Source organism: Propithecus coquereli, unplaced genomic scaffold (assembly GCF_000956105.1).
Source record: "Propithecus coquereli isolate 6110/MARCELLA unplaced genomic scaffold, Pcoq_1.0 Scaffold486, whole genome shotgun sequence".
NCBI lineage: Eukaryota > Metazoa > Chordata > Mammalia > Primates > Indriidae > Propithecus > Propithecus coquereli.
The window spans coordinates 393,973-413,652 of NW_012150685.1; the positions used below are offsets into that span (position 1 = coordinate 393,973).

Here is a 19,680-nt window from a genome sequence, read left to right on the forward strand (position 1 = left end):
AAAGAAAAAGAAAAAGCACAAAGCAGCACTGATGGGAGAGCGTGGTGAGTGAATCAGTGAATCATGGGGTGTTCAGTGGCCTCCCTGACCATTCCCCCAACCTGAGTGGGCAGGTGGGGAGAATGCTGGGGCGTGTCTGAAGTGAGGTATTACTCTGAGACTGGAAATTTTCAAGCTTGGAAGGCATTATTTTGTTATCAGTCCGTTAAAGAGCACATTATTCAAAGACTTGGCTGGGAATGAGTACTAGGCGATCTGTAAATAATCTACGCATAAAGTACACCCGGGGTGGAACATTAACATGGTAGAGACGAGGCTCTCAAAGGAGTCATTGGCTGAGGAGGGAGGCCTTGCTTCCACCTTTAACCGTTTCTACTGCAGCTCAACTATTGCGTTAAGAGGACAGAATGGAGCAGGTAGAGGGCGAAATTCAAATATAAACTCTCTCTGAGGATGTGGCCAGTGAGGCAGTTAGAACCAGTAAGTGTCTTGGCAGCAACAATACAACTGTTAGGTCAAGTGTATGAAGGGTGAGGCCCCTTCAGGGCAGCTGCAAAAGAAAGCCCCTGTTAATCCCTTAACTAAGCAGCTGACGGATTTAATCTTTTGGTGCATACATTATAACTCTTCCAGCACAGGATTATTATAAGTTTTTTAAAAACTCAGCACAAACTACCACAGCTTTTTATAGATTTCTTCATCTTACTAATTAACAGATGATAGGAAACAGCACTTTGGAGGGCTGCTGATTACAATTCACTGTCATTCTGGCTTGAAAAACTGTAAGACAGCGTCATGCCCAGATTCATTCACAGAAAGAATAGGTCTCTATTTGAAGAGGGAAGAGATCTCAGTCTCCTGCCTAGAGATCTACTTTCCTTTGATTTTGCATCCATTGTTATTTAAAATAACAGCATAAAATGATTCAGCTAGGGTTATTTTGCATAGTAATATCAGAAAAGGAATTATTACCTGGTATAATCCCCCTTGGCTTCCTAAAAAAAAAAGAAATAGATGATCAGTATGTATTTATGTTAAGCTAAATGAATTTTATCTTGATCATTTTCCCCAGTTAAAGTCCCTGAGTTCTGTTTTGAAGAGTGTTTATCAGCAACACTTTCCCTATGGCCATGGGGAAGAATTTGGCATTGATAAGAAAATGCTAGTATCCTGTTAGGAATATTTCTTATTCTTAACAAAAGAGACAAATAAATACATACATGAAAAAGCACAGATAATTATCTCTTCCTTTATGTTTCTAAGATCACGTGATAAATGCTTTTCTATTCAAGTGGTGCACTTTTTAGACTGGACGAAGACATTTTAAACCATGATACAGGTAAATCAACACATGCTATTTGTTTTCTCTTTACTTTTTAAACCAGCATGGAAACAGATTTCATCTTTTAGCTACTAATCCCTTTAAAAACTAAAGAGGCTCTTTTACTCAATCTCAAGAAAATGTATACAAAAGTTACTAAATTTAAATGAAAATTACAGCTGCTGTAACAACTGTTGCCTCCCAAATTTAAGTAACCCAGAGCTCTTTTCTAGGAATGTGGTTTTAACTCTTTTTCCGAAGAGCGGTCTAAATTCCATTTTTCTTTCAAACATACAATATCACACTATAGCTCATGCAAACTATTTTAAAACAGAAGACAGTGGCTCACATTTTTCACTGGCAAACAACCAACTAGCTTAAAAATCCAGCAGACACTGGCCCATGCAAAAGTTTCACAGTTGCAGGCAGTTAACAAAAACTAACAAACAAAAGGGAGTTGTAAGAGGCAGTTTGTCAATTCTTACCTGTAAAATAAGGGCTGCTAACTTGAAGGTGGTTTCGCTGTCTACTTCGATTTGCCCCTGTTGGTGGAAAAGGAAAGCATCATTGAACACAGGGCTGCCCCAGGTTGTAGCAAATGGCTGTGGAGTTGGGGAAGCTGTCACAGCTTGGCACCTCCAGTTTACGATCAAATGCAGATCATACCATTGCAGGGAAAAGGGGGGTGTGTGGAGAGACGCATTGAGGGTTAAGAAGAAACCACATCGAGAGAGAGAGTGTGTGTGTGTGTTAATTAGCTGTGGGGGATTTTGTTTAAAGAGCAGTATTCAGGAAGAAACAGGAATGACTTTGAGGCTGAAAATTAAGACAACTTTTTTTATCTCTACAAGTTCAATTTTAGGCTAGGCAGATTTTCCTGGATTCATCTGTTGAGTGTTTTCCTGAGATAATTTCTTTTCTCTGTGTCACTGCATGGTTATTTCAGTATACACACAATGCAAATATTATTAAAAATATAAATTCACTTCTGTGTCAATGACACACTATGGAGTTAATATTTGTACTATTAGAGATAAAATGTGAAGCCTTAAAAGTCAGTTATTGAAAATGCTTTGAAGACTTAAAATTCTGTTGTTTCGTATTGAAGTTTGATGAACTCTAATTTATCATTTTTCCATCATTTTTTTTTCTTTCATCCTTAAAGATCCCAAAGAAAAACTGGACTTCTGTCACTTGACCAGCCTTTAAAAAAAACAAAAGACAAACAAACAAAAAAAACTAGACTTCTGGGCCTTAGTTAACAAGAATGCTTTTTCAATAGCCTGGTAGGGACACATAAGTATGTGTGGAAGGGGTATTGCTTCTATCAGTAACACTCACATGTGCCTTTATCTATTTCTTTAGTGTGACAATATATCTAAATACCATTACCGCATCATGTAATGTCGCAACAAGGAGTGGTATAGAGGGATCTTTATTTAAAAAAATTTTTTTGTTGGTATGTTAGCTTTTAAGTACTAACACAGGCAAAAACAATTCCACATAAGCCCCTCCTTGCCTAAGTTCTGGATAATTAGTACTTGAAGGGGCATAGTGTTTAAGAACATGGAACTCATGGGCCTGGAAATTGCCCTGCACTCTTCCTTCCTTCTACCTCTTGAATCTGAGCTGGAGTGTTTCCTAGTATACCAAGTGCATCAGTAGGGAACGTTAGGTAGTTTAACGTAAATGTACAATAGATAGGTTTACGGAGAAAGCTAGGCTCAGTGCGGATTTCTGAAAGGATTATGGTTTTCTCTTGGGTTTCCAAGTGATTTCATTAGGGTTCTCAAAAAACAAAAACAAAAACCAAAACAAAAACCAAACTTAAAAAAAAAAAGACGAAAAGAAAAAACAAACAAAAAAGGAAAAAAAAAAAAAACCAAACACCAAACTAATAACAATTCTTTTCAAAGCCATAAAATAAAATAAATAATAAAACCCAGGCTGTTCCAATGCTAGCAGTGATAATTATTCACGTTTCCCTTAAATTTCATCCTCCAACATATAGGCCTCCCTTCTGAAACCTGAGGCAGAGGATCTGCTTCAAAGTTTTTTGCTTCAAAAGCTGACAGGCCCAGAGCCTTGGAATTCAAAGCTCGCCTATAATCTCTCGAAACAGATTATGAAATCAAAGAGAAGCCAGGTTGATTGTAGGAATCAATTGCCCTCTGTCTTTTAGGCAAGAGACAGTGGTTTTCTAATCTGGTGAAAGACGATGAAGTGGTTAATCCAACAGGTGAGGTGGGTGTTGATGGAGATTAAATTTTAGAAAGGTTGAATTCCTTAAGTTCAAAGAAGCAGCAGCCCAGGGAGCGGGAGGAGGGCTGAGGGGGGACCCCAAAAACATCTTTGAGTTTGAAATCAAGCCAGAACTCAAAGTTTTGTCAACTCAAATTTGTCTTAAAATCTTAGAGAAGAGAAAAAAGTAGATTATTTAGGATCTTAAAAACACTAAAGATAAATAAAGTAAATGGAAAGTTACTGCCAACTCCTCTGACACCCCAGCCCCCACCCTGCCTCATCAGAACCTTAAATGAGTCATCCGAAAAATAGTTCAGACACCAATTTTCAATTTAGTAAATGGATGGTCAACAGACAGATGAAAAGACCTAAAACAGATACTCTTAAGGAAGCTGCCAAATAATTCTCTACCCTAGAAGGGTCATTAAATATTAAAAATGCTGAAATGAGGAACTGAAGCCTGGAAAGTACCAGGCTCCGACAGCTCCAGAAGAGTGGGGGAGCAAACACCCAATTCACCTGTGGACTTTTTCACCTACCTAAGGGACCCTGACACAGTTCTGGTGGGAGGAGGGGGAGGGGGAGGGGAAGCAGTGGGTCTATCAAAATCTTGTTCCAGGGAGAGAAGAGAACCGGTGGTTTGGCAAAAACCCACATTCTTTTATAACCCTCAGCCCCTACCTTGTCTACCAGTTAACAACCACTGCTCTAGAAATTTAAGGCAACAAAATTTGAGTTCTAATACTGATTGCCAATGTGGCTTGACTTGTTCATGGAGTTCACCAAACAATGCATCAATCAAGAATAACACTATTTGCTCGGTTCTCAGCCATTTCATTTGGTGAAATTTAATCAAGACTTAAAAAGAACTCCAGAATTTCATGCCTAAATTGTAAAAGTTCTTTTGAAATTGTAGTCTGCCCGGGATGGAACATTTCTTTTACTTCCAACCATGGCAACGGAGGTAACCTTATAGGTACCGGGCAAAGTAACACTTGAGAGAGGGAGCTCCTCAAACAGAAAGGTAACGGGATCCTTCAGTGGGTTTCCATGACTGTCGTGGGTAAACAAAGAGAACCAGAGAAGTGAGTCAGATGATGTGGCTGAATGCACAAAGGTAACACGAAACAGTATCAAGTCCTGGTGCCACACCCTCATGGCTAAGTTAGCTAAATTATGAATTCAATCGCTAGGTCACTGGGTTCAGGCTTTACACTGGACATCTCCTTTTCATCCTTGGCTTGTTGGCTCAGTAGTTCGTGCCAAGGAGGTGAATTCTGGGTTTTGATTCCCAAGTAGGAAAACAGAATAAGAGGAAATTTTAGGACTTGAAAAAGAACTTAGTGAAACTGTGACTCCTATTGTTTTACACAGGGTGGCTGGCAATGAAGATCAGGGAGATGAAGTGTAATGTGTAATCTCTGAGCCTCCAGCACATGGTGACTCTGGACTCCCTGTCCAGTGCTCTTTACACTCTGCCACGCACTAGTTAACTTTCTATGACAGCTGGTAAAAACTGGAATCACGCACGACTGTGGAATAATAACTCTAAATGCCACCTCCACTGTTGGTAGGACTGTATGTTATCACCAAACATACACTCAGAGTAGGATGGGAAAGTTATTTCTGAAGACTCATTCCACTCTTCCCACATGAATGCAGTACTCCGTGGAAACTTATTCTGCATTACAGCAATGGACATTAATAAGGTGGTCACAAATACTCAGGATTTAGAACTACCTGACAAACTGTTGGGACACCTCGATTTGTTTCCACGTCCATTGCTAATTATTTATCTATTTTAAGATTAAGTCTTAAAGAATATCTAGTGATTTAAAAAGGATTAGGTTTATAAAAAAATTAACTTACAGAACACCAACCCATAAATGTAGAAGAAATGAAAGAGGTAGAAAATTACCATGTACAACTATCACAGTATTAGTTGATTTAGACAATCTTTAATAAGTAAAAAGTATTGGGTGGAAGTTTGATGAGAAACAGGACAGGATGTTTACAAAATTACAAAGTATCTCTGCAGAGATTACCTATCAATTACAAAGGGGAAAATGATAACTCTTCAATGGAGAACCTGACAGACACCATCCTAACCAAGTGACGAGATATTGCCAATAACTGGGTAGAACAGCATCACGTGCTTCCTGACGGTATGCGCTGCGCGGGACTCGACCTCACCTACGTAAGGTGCTGTGCTGGTAAGTGCAAATGCTTCCCCACTGGAAACTGGGCACTGTGGGAGGTCTGATCCGTAGCATTTGTTGATTTCTGCAGTGTAAGTACTCCCACCAGGGCTGATTTCCAGCTTCCAGCGTAACATCGCAGAACACGGAGTTGGAAAGAGATGTGAGAACTGGCCCTCAAGAGCTGGTACAAGCTGGCTCCAGCATATCACGGTGTAGTATTCTTGTCAAAAATATATTACTACATCTAATTATGAGGAACATGCGACAAACCCACACTGAGGGAAATTCTACAGAACATCTGGCTCTTATGCTTCCAAAATGTCAATGTGATGAATGCCAAAAAGAGGGTGAAGAACTGTTCCAAAGTAAAGGAGACTGAAAATCACACTAGATGCAGTGTGTTACCCTGGATTAGGAGGAAACGTTGTTAAAAGGGCATTATTGGGACAGCTGGACTGTATATTAGGCAATGTTATGGGTTCAGTGTTAAATTTTCTGTATGTGAACATTGTGATATGCTTATGTAAGGAATGTCCTTGATCTTATGAAACGCACAGTGCAATATGTAGAGATAAACAGGTACGATGTCTTTAACCTACTCTCAAGTGGTTCAGAAAAAAAAATTTAAAAAAAAGAAAAAGGAAAAAAGAGAAAATATAATTTAAAAAAGAAGAAATTAAGGAAAATAAAAATTATCTCAGAATTAAAAGTTTCTTTTCTTTTTGTAAAAAGGACACATTTTCCTGGAGTGACGGATGTCTTTCTTGACTGCCAAGTACCTGTCCCTTTTCCTGGGCAGACCATCCCATCCTATTGGAGAATTACTTCTTTCCCTACTGGCTCTAGTGGAAACAATCATTTTTTTAGGCAAATGATGGAAGGTGGTCCAAATACCTCAGGGATTTTCTGAATTAGAATGAAAGGAAGAAAGTTCTCTCTCTCTCTCCCCCCTTCCCTCTCTGGGGACAATGTTGGAAAGATGTGACCCAGTGGGAATCAGTGACCACAGATGGAGAGAAAGGGGCTTTGCAACATTGGTAGTCAATTGTTATCTACTGCAGAGTAAGGGCACACTTCAAAGGCTGGTCAAAATACAACAACAACAACAAAAAAATCTGGCAAGAAGGACTACTTGGATGTTGTTTAGGATGCTCTCACTCTGGTTTACCACTGAGCCAGCACACAGTGCAAAGAACAGATGTAATAAGGACACAAATGAGTGAGTGGATGCAGAGCCCTAGGGCTTCCCTAATTCCTCCTGAGAACCCATCTATGCAGAGCGAGGGATCTGCCAAGTCAGAGGAGCCCTCACTGGCTTTTATACAATTAGGCTGGTGGAGGGGTCGCACCAACACTTAAGACCTACCTATGACCTGACAAGGCAATTCTGCCTTAGGCCACAGAAACGTATGAGGTCTGTCCAGAAAGTATCCAGCTATGTAATAGGAAAAATAGAGATTTTTTTTTTTTTTAAGAAGATACAAGAGACATTGTACATAGGACAATGATGCCTGATTCTCCTTCAGAGTAGGCACCTTGGGACCTCACACAGTTCTCCCGGCGTCTCTGAACCTAACCCGCACACGTTCAACATTCTCAGGTGTTCTGCTTGTTGCAGGCCTTCCAGAACGTGCCTCACTTTCAACAGATTCTTGATCATCTTTGAAGCATCTGTGCCACGTTTTTATTTGTGCTGCACTCATTGCATTGTCCCCGAAAGCCTTCTGAATCATCCAAATAGTTTCCACGGAGGAATGTTCAAGCTCAATGCAAAATTTGATGCCGAGTCCTTGCTCTACTCGCTCAGTCATTTTGAATGCGATGGCCACACAGTACACATGCTCACTCAATGGCGTCTAGCGCCTCACTGACTAGCACAGTGATGTCGTCACTGTTCACGCATGCGCATCCTAGTCCACTCTCCTTGACTGCCAGGTCATAACAATGTTGTGCAAACCATTCTCATCATATTAACAGTGGCTGGATACTTTCTGGACAGACCTTGTATTTCTTTGTGCCAGTTCCTATCTTCTAGGGGTTACTATGCCAACTAGAAGGCCAGGCTATAGCTACCACATCTGTACCCCCTTCTTGTGCACATCCTTTGGGTACATTAACCAATATTTTCTCCTTTTTTTAAGTCTAAGCTAGTGGTCAGTGGTAATATTAATATTTATGAGGGAAGGTCTCAATGATATACTGCCTATTCATTCTTCTAGATCAGGATTGTGCAACCTCAGCACAACTGACATTCTGAGTTCAATAATTCCTTATTGTGGCAGCTGTCCTGTGCATTTTAGGGTGCTATCTCTCTACTCACTAGATGCCAACAGCATCTTACCCTTGGTTGTGACAACCAAAAATATCTCCAGACATTGCCAAACGTCCTCAAAATTATCCCGAGTTGAGAGACACTGCTTTAGATTCTCTAAGTTTTATTCTTGGATTAAGCTAGAATCATCAGAAACCTACATACACCATAAGGTCTATCCTAGGTAAAACTGCTTTTTTGGAACTGTGTTTTGGCATTACTCTACTGGCGTATGTTGAGAAACAACAGAAGTTAACAACCCTCAGAACTCATTATTTTAACAGCTCTAGTGTGTTGTTGAGAATATTGTTTATTGCATAATATAATATCCCTTTATGAGGACCCATAGGAGAAGTTTCTGCTTTTTCACACCAGTATTGACTGTGTTTCTTCTGCATGGCTCTTTGTTCTTATCTTAATGGGTACCATGAGTTATGAAGGTGATCATAACTCCATCTTTGCCCTGGCTCGCAAGAGAAGCTGAATTTCAAATTTGTGGGCTAAATGGTTTATACTAACCTTAATCTTGGCAGCATCTAATTATTTTTACCTGTATTTTCTTAGTGAAAAATAACTCATTTCATCACTTACTGCCTTTTAGTATATTCAGCATTTAAAATTTTTTTTTATTGAGGTACGTATAGTACAATGCACAAATCTTAGTGTACAGCCTGATGAATTTTTTTTTTTGAGACAAAGTCTTGGTCTGTCGCCCGGGCTAGGGTGCAGTGGCATCAAGCTTGATGAATTTTGACATGTACATGTTATTCATATGGTTATCACCCAGATCAACATATCAAACATTTTCACTGATTTTTTTTTATCTTAGGGAAATGTATGTATTTTTATAAACCACATCAAATCAATGAAATTATTCTGCTAATTAGAAAAGTATAAAATAATACTGCAAGGCTGAGCAGGTGTGGTGGCTCATACCTGTAATCCCAGTACTTTAGAAGGCCGAGGCGAGAGGTCTGCTTGAGCCCAGGAGTTAGAAACTGGCCTGGGAAACATGGCGAGACCTCTGTCTCTACAAAAAATAAAAAAATTAGCCAGGCGTGGTGGTGTGCGCCTGTAGTCCTGCTACTCAGGAGGCTGAGGTGGGAGGATCACGTGAGCCCAAGAATACGAGGCTGCAGTGAGCTATGATCATTCCTGAGTGACAGAGGGAGGCTCCAGCCTGGATGACAGAGTGAGACTCTGTCTGTCTCTAAAAATAATAATAATAATAGTGCAAAATTTTTTCAATTTGCAATTCTTTGATTACTAACCAATCTGAGCATTTCCCTTGCAACTGCATATTATTTGCTATTACTCCGGTGTGAAATGACCGTTCCTTCACTTACCTATTTGAGAACCTATGTCTGATTTGAGTTGTGTGTACATTACTGATATTAACCCTTTGTCTTATCTATGGGTACAAATTGTGTCCTTCAATCTAGTCTCCTCTGACATGTCCTTCTCCTGGCCTGTGAAGTCCAACTGGACTGGGACCTATCTCCCCTACTGGAAGAACCTGTGGGGCCTTGGGCAAGTTATTTTTTCTGAAACTCAGTTCCTCATCTGCAAAATGGAAGATGATCATATTAACTTTATTGCGTTGCTTAGAGCACTAAATGAAGTACAAATGTAAAGCATTTATCATAAAGCCTAGCACCCAAAGCCTCTCTTAATGTTATTTTCTGCACTAATTTTTATTAATACCATGTTGCTTCTTAAATTCATATAATTATATCTATTTTTAGCTTAGCTACTTTGTTCTGGGCCACTGTTCAAATTTCATGTAGTTCCATAACATTTAATCGCTGTTCATTATAATATGTCTCAATATCTGATAGGATAAATGCTTTAATTTCTGCATTAATCTTCGACATTCTCTTTCACTTATTTTCAAAGAAATTTTAAAATAATCTCGTTCAATTTTAAAAAAAGATATAATAAATTGTCTTCCTCTTTGGAACCATAGCATGTCTTTATTAAAATCATTTTATAGTGATCATAAAGTTTTGTGATATACCTACAAAGATCACATACATTCTTAAGAATTAATACTCAGTATTTTATATTTTGCTATATAAATGGGCCTCTTTTTTCATACTATTGTTTGATTGTTATCATTATGTAGGATTAATATTTTTAGTACATTTAACTTGTAATCAATTTCTTCACCGAAGTTAATAATGTCAATAAGTTTTAGCTAATTTATTTCCATTTTCTAGGCTCATAGTAAAGTTGTCTCCAAATAATATTTTGGTGCAGTTCTTTGGAATCTACATGGTATATCTGATTGCATTGTATGAATAGACATTTTACTTAACCTATCTTACCTGGACTCCTCTCATACACTGTTGGTGGACTATAACTTGGTCTTGAACTAACTGTTTGGATGGGTCTACTAAAACTTCACATACATATACACTATGGCCCAGCAATTTTACTCCTAGGTATACACCTAACAGACATGTTTACATATGTCCACATAAAGACAGGCACTAGGATCTTCATGGAAATGCTATTTGTAATAACTAAATACTGCAAGCTACCCAGATGCCCATCAAGGTAAATGAACCTTGGTATATTCATAGTATATGCTACTATTCAGCAGCGAAAATGAACAAGTTAGCCGCAACTACATACAACAATATGGATGAATCTCAAAAAAAATTTCAGCGAAAGAAGCCAGACAATAAAAGAATACATACTGTATGACTCCTGTCATATAAAGTACAAAGTCAGCCAAAACTAATAAAATGCTGTTAAAACCCATGGTAGTGGAGGGATTAGTGTCTGGAAGAGAACATGGTAGGGGCTTCTCAGGTGCCAGTAATGTTCTGTTTCCTTGAAGTTGATGTTACTTACGCTGATGTGTTCAATTTGTGACAGTTCACTGAGCTGCCTACGTAGATTATATGCACTTTTCTGTAAGTATATTATACTTCAATATAAAGTTAATAAAAAAACAACTCTTGATCTTACCTGTATCCTCTTATATCCTACTTAATGGCAACTACATCCTTAATTACTAGGATCCAAGACCCTCAATGGCATTACCAGCCACAGACTTTGGCAGTGAGCAACCTGCACAACTGTGTTTGGTGACTCCATTTATATCTTCTAATACATTATACACCTTATCGATTTTATTTATTATTTGATGCCCCACCTGCTGTCACCCTGTCTAGTAGGAAAGATCCTTAAGGGCATGAATTTTTATCTATTTTGTTTCCATTTTAGGACCTAGAACACTGCCTGGCACACAGCAGGTGCTCAGTATTTGTAGAACCTGAACTGAAAAAGTAGTGAAGTAAGAAGTTGAGGTATTTATATCTTTTTTAAAAGAGAATGCTGATTGTTTCTTGATTCACTATACAGTTGACTTGCCTTTCTTTTCAACTCAGAGTAAGGAATCCCAGCTTTCTGAACTATGGGGACATAGCCCAGACTTCACCGTCTATGAGAACTGTAAGCATAGTACCTAGACAGCATTTCTAGATGTGCAAACTTACAACACTACACACAGAGAGGTGTTAGATGTCAAAAAGTCATTCACTCATCTCATTTCACTTTCTACATACGTAAAAGGAAAATAATAAAATCCGTCTCACATACTTCGTGGAGTTTTGAGGACAAACATAAAAACATGACATAAAGATACTTTCAAAAAGTAAAAAGTACTACACAAAAACCCAAACCAGTACAGGTGTTTTTGTGGGTGTGTATCATAGTTTCAAAGACATAAGTGTTATGATCCAAGTATCTGGGCAGACTGCTTCTCAGAAACTTGATCACAGTGAAGATAGTAGCAAAGAGAGAGAGAATATCTGTAGCATGGGAATTGCTTGGCTGTGGGAGGAAAATACAAAATAAATATGGATATGGAAATGAGAAAGGAGGGAAAAAGAACCAGACCATACTTTCCCCAGGTTCAGCCCAGGTATGGTTTGTGCAATGCACTTTTGCTTTTAGGGTGGATAGGTAGCATGTATTTTTTTCCTGGGATGAAGTTCCAACCAGTTTAAATAGAAATCAGATCTTGGTTTCTAGATACCATTCTCCACTAAAAGGAAAAAATGGCCAATTCCAAGGCTATGGCAGCAAAAGTACAAAGAAAGCCTGGACTGCCTGACTGTGCCATAAAATATAGAAGTGCTCGAAAGTGACGAGGACAAGCAGAAAGGACACAGGATATGACTTAAAGGGGATTCCACTGGCTAAAGCAGGAGCCATTTGAGCATCAAGATGAATGACAGGAATGAATTATAACACAGTGAATAAAAAGCAATCCATAAGTCCATGCTGATACTGAAAAATATTTTTAAAGGGTGAGGATGGAAAGGAAGGGAAAATTATTCTTTACAGAGGAATGCTAAGAAATGTTGAAGGTGACTGAATTAGAAAATCACCTTTTACAATTACCATGGTACTAACTGACTTAGACAAGATCAACACTGGAGGCCAAGGTCATCGTGTCAAAAACGGGATGGTCAGATAGCCTCAAAATGTCAACTCCAGGCAACTTACTAATTACAAAGGGAAAAGGTGACTTCACAATAGAGAAGTCTGGCAGGTACCACTTTAACTCCAATAAGACATGCTGACATTGCATGCCTCCTTGTGAGACATACTGAGAAGGATACAATATCATCTATGGAGTATTCCTGACATGGGGAAATTACTAGACTAGTGGTTCTCAAACTTTGGTGTGTAGCAGAAGTACCTGAAGAGCTAATAAAAAATATGGAGGCCCAGGCTCATTGAAGTTGAATAGTTTGAGATAGGATAGGGTGCGGGTCTCTGTGGGTTCACTAAGTTCCCAGATGATTCTGAGACATGTCCCAGATGATATGTGTTTTGAACCAGTGAATTAGACAAATCCATATTTCACAAACTGAGAGATTTCCGCAAGGCTATCCTCTTCAAAACTACCAGTGTAATAAAGGCCAAAGGAAGACTGGACACTTGTTCCTGATTATGGAGGGGACTTTAGGGTCATGACAACTAAATGCAATGTGTGATCCTGGACTGGATCCTGGATCGGAAAAGGAAATAAAAGGCTATAAAGAACAGACACCAAAGCAATCTGAATACTGACTGAACATCAGACATACACAATTAGTGAACTATGGTATTAATCTCAAAAAACTCTAAACTCCACATGGACTGAGATATGTTTAACTCACCACTACACACCCAGTACCTATATAGTTCCTAGCACATAGGAGACATTCAATAAATAATTTTAAATGAATGAAACTATACTTTTTTGAAAAACTAAACCTTTCGATGACAATGTTCTACCAGAAGATGCTGCAAAACGTATCTTCAGGACTATGAGTCTCCCTTCTTCCAATTCTTATTTTTACTTCTCCCCTGTTCTGAGGTCTTGAGGCTCTTTATTCCCTTTAAGCCCAAGAAGAAAGAGACTGTCTCACGGTCAAATATCAGAGACTGGCTCCACCATTCCGCCAATATCTGAATCTTCTTTATGAACTCTTGAGCCAACACATTTTCAAAGCAAGGGAGTGAATGTTTATGAGACTGCCCTGGAAATTAGAGGTGTGGTGATCTACAGCCAAATCGTTATGTCATGCAAGAAAGGCAAGCAGCCGAAATAGGTCAGGCTCTGCTAATAGGCATGGACGTTCCAAGGCACCCACATCTGAAACATATGTGGGGAGACAATTAGACAACAGATGAATAACCACTATTAAACAAACACTTAGAACCAAGCTCTCAACTTCTGTGCTTACCCTTACGCATTAGAAGATTACATACGCAGCAGACTTTAATTACAGCATTCTAATTGCTTAAATGCACCCTGCCACCAATTTACCATGACAATTTAAATTTGTAACAGCAGAGTGCTCTGATGGAAAACTATTTTTTTCCCCTATTTTTAAAAAAAGAAAAGTGCAAGGTGCTTACAAGATAATTAAGGATGATTCGAGGGAGAAGGGATGAATCAGGAAGAAGAAAGTTACAGTCATGATATTAAAATTAAGCCTTTAAGTGAAGAAGTCCTGCTGAAGCTAGTATCTATCTGGATGTTTTGTGTGAGTAAATATGCAGGGATACTTTTTTTTTTTTTTTAAGATAGGGTGTCGCTCTGTTACACAGGCTAGAGTACAATGGCGTCATCATAGCTCACTGAAACCTCAAACTCTTGGGTTCAAGTGATCCTCCTGCCTCAGCCTCCCAAGCAGCTGGGACTACAGGCATGTGCCACCACACCCGGCTAATTTTTCTATTTTTGGTAGAGACAGGGTCTTGCTCTTGCTCAGGCTGGTCTCAAACTCCTGGCCTCAAGTGATCCCCCTGCCTTGGTCTCCCAAAATGCTAGGATTACAGGTGTGAGCCACCATGCCTGGCTCAGGGACACTTTTATTTTTAGGTTTATTGTGCATCCATCTAATTGGGCCTTCCATTTGTTATTTTTTTTCCAATAGTGTATACCAGGTTTAAAATATTTTCCCCAACATTCTCCTTTTATGTCAAAATTGTGATTATGTATGCTCAAGTACTTCTTATAGATGAGAAGATTTTATGACATAGTCCTCTTGGGAATTTTGGAATAATATTATCAATAACAACAAAAACAAGAAACATTTATAAGTGTTTATTATCTGTTCCAAGAGCATTACATATATATTGATTCATTGAGTCCTTGGGACAACCCTGTGAGAAAGCAATGTTATCACCCCCATTTCCTAGGTCAGGATACTGAAGCTTAGGAAGGTACAATAATAATAAAAGGGCCACGCAGCTTGTAAATGGTGGAGCTGAGACTGAAAGCTCGACGGTCAAGACCCTCCCTTCCGATCTCTTCCATCACCCATGTCACACATCCAGCCAAACCATGGATTGTCTCTCCAAGGAGTGAATAAACAATCTTGGTTGGTGTCCAACACCGTGAGCTACTGACTTCACTTGAGCCAAGAGAAAACAGTACTCTTACAAGGCACACTTTACGTGTTTGGTTTTTTTTTTTGTTTGTGAGACAGAGTCTCACTCTGTCATGCTGCGTAGAGTGCAGCGGCATCATCATAGCTCACTGCAACCTGAAACTCCTGGGCTCAAGTGATTCTCCTGCCTCAGACTCCCGAGTAGCTGGCACTACAGGTGCCTGTCACCACTCCCGGCTAATTTTTGTCTATTTTTGGTAGATACGGGGATCTCGCTCTTGCTCAAGCTGGCCTTAAACTACTGACCTCAAGCAATCGTCCTGCCTTGGCCTCCCAGAGTGCTAGGATTACAGGCGTGAGCCACCGTGCCCGGCGCCACATGTATTCTTCATAAACTTAAAATTGCAACTATTTGTGGCTGATTCAACAAGTTTACCTGAAATGGATATCCTAGTCTATTTCTTAATAAATCCACATTGCAAAAGTTCTCCAAAATAGCATTCATCTTAGGCCTACTTAATTATGAAATGGAAGTCATCTATTCAATTCCTTCTTTCTGAAATATATAAAGACAGCCCTTCACACCTCGTCTTTAGGCCTCTTAAGCACGTGAAGCAAAACGGAAAGGCAAATGACATCTGCTTCTAATGTGGGTTAAAAAATAGATTACAGATAGATACATGATAGATGGACGGAGATAGGTAGTATGGGTAAGCTGGCTTTTCCAAGTTTCTTTGCCATACTTCTTTGGAAATACAAGATTTGTGTCTTTAAGGATATCAACCTAGAATTTTCAAAAGCAGGAAACAAACGTACAAAGAAATTTGATCTAAAATAATGAGAAAATATATTACAGAGCCTTTCCATGCATTGGTGTCCTAATTCCTAGATTTTAAGATTTTATATTTTCAGCTGAATGGACCATGTACCTCCTCCTCTTTCCTTTCAAGCACTTATCGTAGTATTTTTATATGACTTTCTTTGAGTCACAATTTAGCTGTAATGAAATTCTTATTGCCCATTTCTGAGATGATGATGTACCATAAGTATCAGTACTGGGTTTAAATGTTTTAGGATAATTCATATTAAATCAGACCATTATGAAATATAGGTCTTCCAACTGGATTTTTGGTAGCTCTTCTCAAAGTGTTCAACAAATATTTGATTGCCTCGCTGGTGTTGGCAATACATCAGTGGACAAATAATTCAATCTTTGCAAATTTACCCTGGCTAGTGCCAACTGGAGGGTGTTTTCCTTGTCTTCTACTTTATGACTAAGTCCTTGCACAGCTTTGGGCCTCAGTTTTTTTAATCTGTGAAAAGGAGGAACAATCATGTTGCCCTTCACTGTCTCGGGGCAGTAGAGGCCAAGAACACAGCACAGATGAAAAGGTCCAGGGGACATGGGATTAAAAACGGCCTGTGTAATAAGTTATTATTATGAAAACTTTGCTTTTCACACATGCACCAGGCAGCATATATCTGAATGCTCTCAGTTTAAGACAAACATAATTTCAATGTCAGGAAAACATAAAGGGAAAACCACATGAAACAGGGAAAGGTGAAATATTTATTATAAAACTTGCAAAAGCCCTTTAGAATACAGTATTAGATTTCTTTGTTCCTTGTGGACTGCCTAGTCTTCAAACCAGCTCTGATGTTTAGTTTGGTGACTTTACTTGGTACTACCTGTCTTCTGATGACCAGTTATTGTAATAAGGCAAGTTCATCAATCTGTATACGGAACTTAGAGGCTGCAAAATTCAATTTCTGTTCCTGATCCTTTAAATTATTTCTGAATCTTGAAATGAGCTGAGGATTAAAACACACACACTCGCATCTGTGCAAGCACACACACACACACATTCACATATGCAAACACTGTGAAATCCCAAATGTTAAAACTCAGCCACGTTGGCAGATCTACTGAATGTATTTTAGTTCTTGGTAACTACTTAAATTGGTTGTTAAACTACATGAAATAATTCCAGGACAAGAACCATGAATGTGATGCTGAAAAGAATGGATTGGTTACAAATGAATATGCTTCGTGTTCTGTTCAGTTAAATTGGGCTAAGACTAATCCTCTTTCTTAAGGCACTCTCAATATGGATAGCAACGGGTCTTTCCATGAATGTGTACTTAAAAAAGTCTCTTTTGGTTGGGCTCATACCTATAATCCTAGCACTCTGGGAGGCCGAGGTGGGAGGATCACTTGAGCTCAGGAGTTCAAGACCAGCCTGAGCAAGAGTGAGACCCCATCTCTACTAAAAATGGTAAAAATTAGCCAAGTGTGGTGGCGCATGCCTATAGTCCCAGCTACTTGGGAGGCTGAGGCAAGAGGATTGCCTGAGCCCAAGAGTTTGAGGTTGCTGTGAGCTAGGCTGACTGCGATGGTGCTCTAGCTTGGGCGACAGAGTGAGACTCTGCCCGGCCCCCGCCCCCAAAAAAGTCTCTTTGCTCTGAATAGCAGTTAGAACTGCACAAAATTATCAAAATATCTTTCTAGGTTTTTGGAGAATGTTTTCCTCTCAAAAACAGTCACATTTTGAGTATTCAGGAACACATTCTTGACTTTTGGAATGATGCATTTCTCCCATTTTTCTCCCATCCCTGCTTTTTTGCTGCCTATATGGTAATTTTACCTCTAGTAAAAAGAAAAAAGGGAAATCAATTATATTCAGGACAGCTTGGCTGGATGGTCGGGTGGGAGAACGTATTAGAAGACTTGGTTAAAATGGGGCTGCAGGACTCACTGGATTCCCTGGGTATATACACTCAATGCCCCTCTGCCCTGGAGGCAATCAAAAGTTGATGACTTATTTTCCTGGAACTCTAAGAAAAAAATGTTTGAATCGAAGAGCAAAGAAGTGTGTTAACCTATCCTTGTAGCTGATTTTATGATTCTCCTAAATGTCTCCAAAAGACATTTACAGTGAGTATAGCAGCAAAGGTTATAACAGATATGCTGAGATTTCTGTGCTTTAAAACCTGATCATGCAATGCTGAAATTGTATTCCGATAGGCTCAGTATATTAAATTTCAAGGTTACGAGTACACAATCAACTCTGGAAAATTGAATTTAGGAAGAGTAGCTCTATCTTAGGTTGTGAAAACAAAATAAGATTGAAAGCTGAAAATGTCTAACTTTATGGTTGTTACTCAGAATTGATTTTTAATTTGACTTGATCCTTTCACAAGCCCGTTTTGCAAAATTTGATCAATTTTGTCGCTAATGTAAACTGCATTTATTTTGCTCACTAGACAAATATTCACTGAGGGCCTATAGAGCGTGCCAGGCTCTGTGCCAGTGATCGGAAGATAAAGATGCACCCTGGTCTCAAGAGTTAGTGCAGTTTGGGGGGCGGGGATGGGGTGGATCACAGATGCATAAAGGAACAATTCAACACAACAGGAAGAGTTACAAGTACTTGAAGGATGTTTTGGAGACTGGAAAATCTAACTCTCTTTAGGAAATGGTGAGGTGGTAGACAAGGGAAGGAAGAAATTGCTTAAGGGGCAGGGACTCTAGAGTTAAGTTCCCAAGGATGAGTAGAAATTTGCCAGAGGGGAAGGGAGGGGGAGAGAAAGGCATTCAGCAGAGAGACAAGTATACAACAAAGAAATGGCACGGAGTCTTGAGAAAGACCAGAATGTATCATCAGGGAAGGAGCAGTTATTTCGATATGACCACAGGGTGAGTGTGGGAAGAGCTGGAGTGATATGCCAGGGCTTGCATGTTCTTTAAAGGGGCTTGATATGCAACAGTAGTGATAATAATAGCAAAAATATGAATAGCTCTGAGGACTGAATCAGAAGGAAAAAAATATGAATAGCCAAACAGGGTCTATGTCAGACACTGTTCTATATCCTTTACATATACATTAACTCATCCATTGAGGTAGAAACTATTATTATTATTATTGTTGTCATTATTATTATTATTATTATTTTTGAGACAGTGTCTTGCTCTGTCACCCAGGCTGGAGTGCAGTGGCATCATCATAGCTCAATGGAGCCTCCAATTCCTGGGCTCAAGCGATCCTCCTGCCTCAGCCTCCCAAAGTGCTAGGAATATAGGCATGAGCCACTGTACCCAGCCAGCTTCCATTTATTGAGCACTTACCATGGGCCTTATACCATGTTAAGAGTGTAATATGTATTTTCTCATTTAACCCTACAAAATAGGCACTATTTATTAATCCTCATTTTACCCTTGAGGAAACTGAGGCTCAGAGAGATTGACTGGCTTGTCCTTGAGCAATTAATATTGGTAGAACTGGTTTTGGACCCAAATACATCTGCCTCTAAAGTCCAGGTTCTTAAACATTATGGCAAATTGTGCATCAGAATCACCTTGGTAATTTGTTGAAAATGCACATTTTTAGACTGTACCTCACAGGAGTCTGGTCTGGCAGGCCTAAGATAGGGCCCAGGAACAGATGCAGTCATCAGGCATCAAGGCGACTGTGATGGAACCCAACACCTTGGAGCCCCTGTCACATTGCCTCCTGCTCCCCTGTCCCCGCATCTGAGAGGCTCCAATCGGCCTCTCTTACAAGGCCCAGTGGAGTCCTTTCTCGGACTCCAGTGATTACACTGGGCCACGGGACCAGGTCATCCTTATTGGAAGACAATACAGTAAGAGGAAAGAGTCCCAGACAGAGAGAGGAACCTTGGGGCCAGGTGCTGACGCTGTTA

The 19,680-nt window shown here is 39.5% G+C and overlaps 1 protein-coding gene across 1 annotated transcript in view; it reads right to left on the reverse strand.

The window, feature by feature from the left end:
* Window positions 1-19,680, reverse strand: part of FRMD4B (FERM domain containing 4B) — a 204,190-nt gene that overhangs the window by 64,373 nt on the left and 120,137 nt on the right. The window contains exons 6-7 of the mRNA XM_012655775.1: window positions 1,807-1,863; window positions 973-995 (exon numbers count right to left, since the gene is read on the reverse strand). Coding sequence (XP_012511229.1) covers window positions 973-995; window positions 1,807-1,863 — 80 coding nt within the window. The remainder of the gene's footprint in view (window positions 1-972; window positions 996-1,806; window positions 1,864-19,680) is intronic.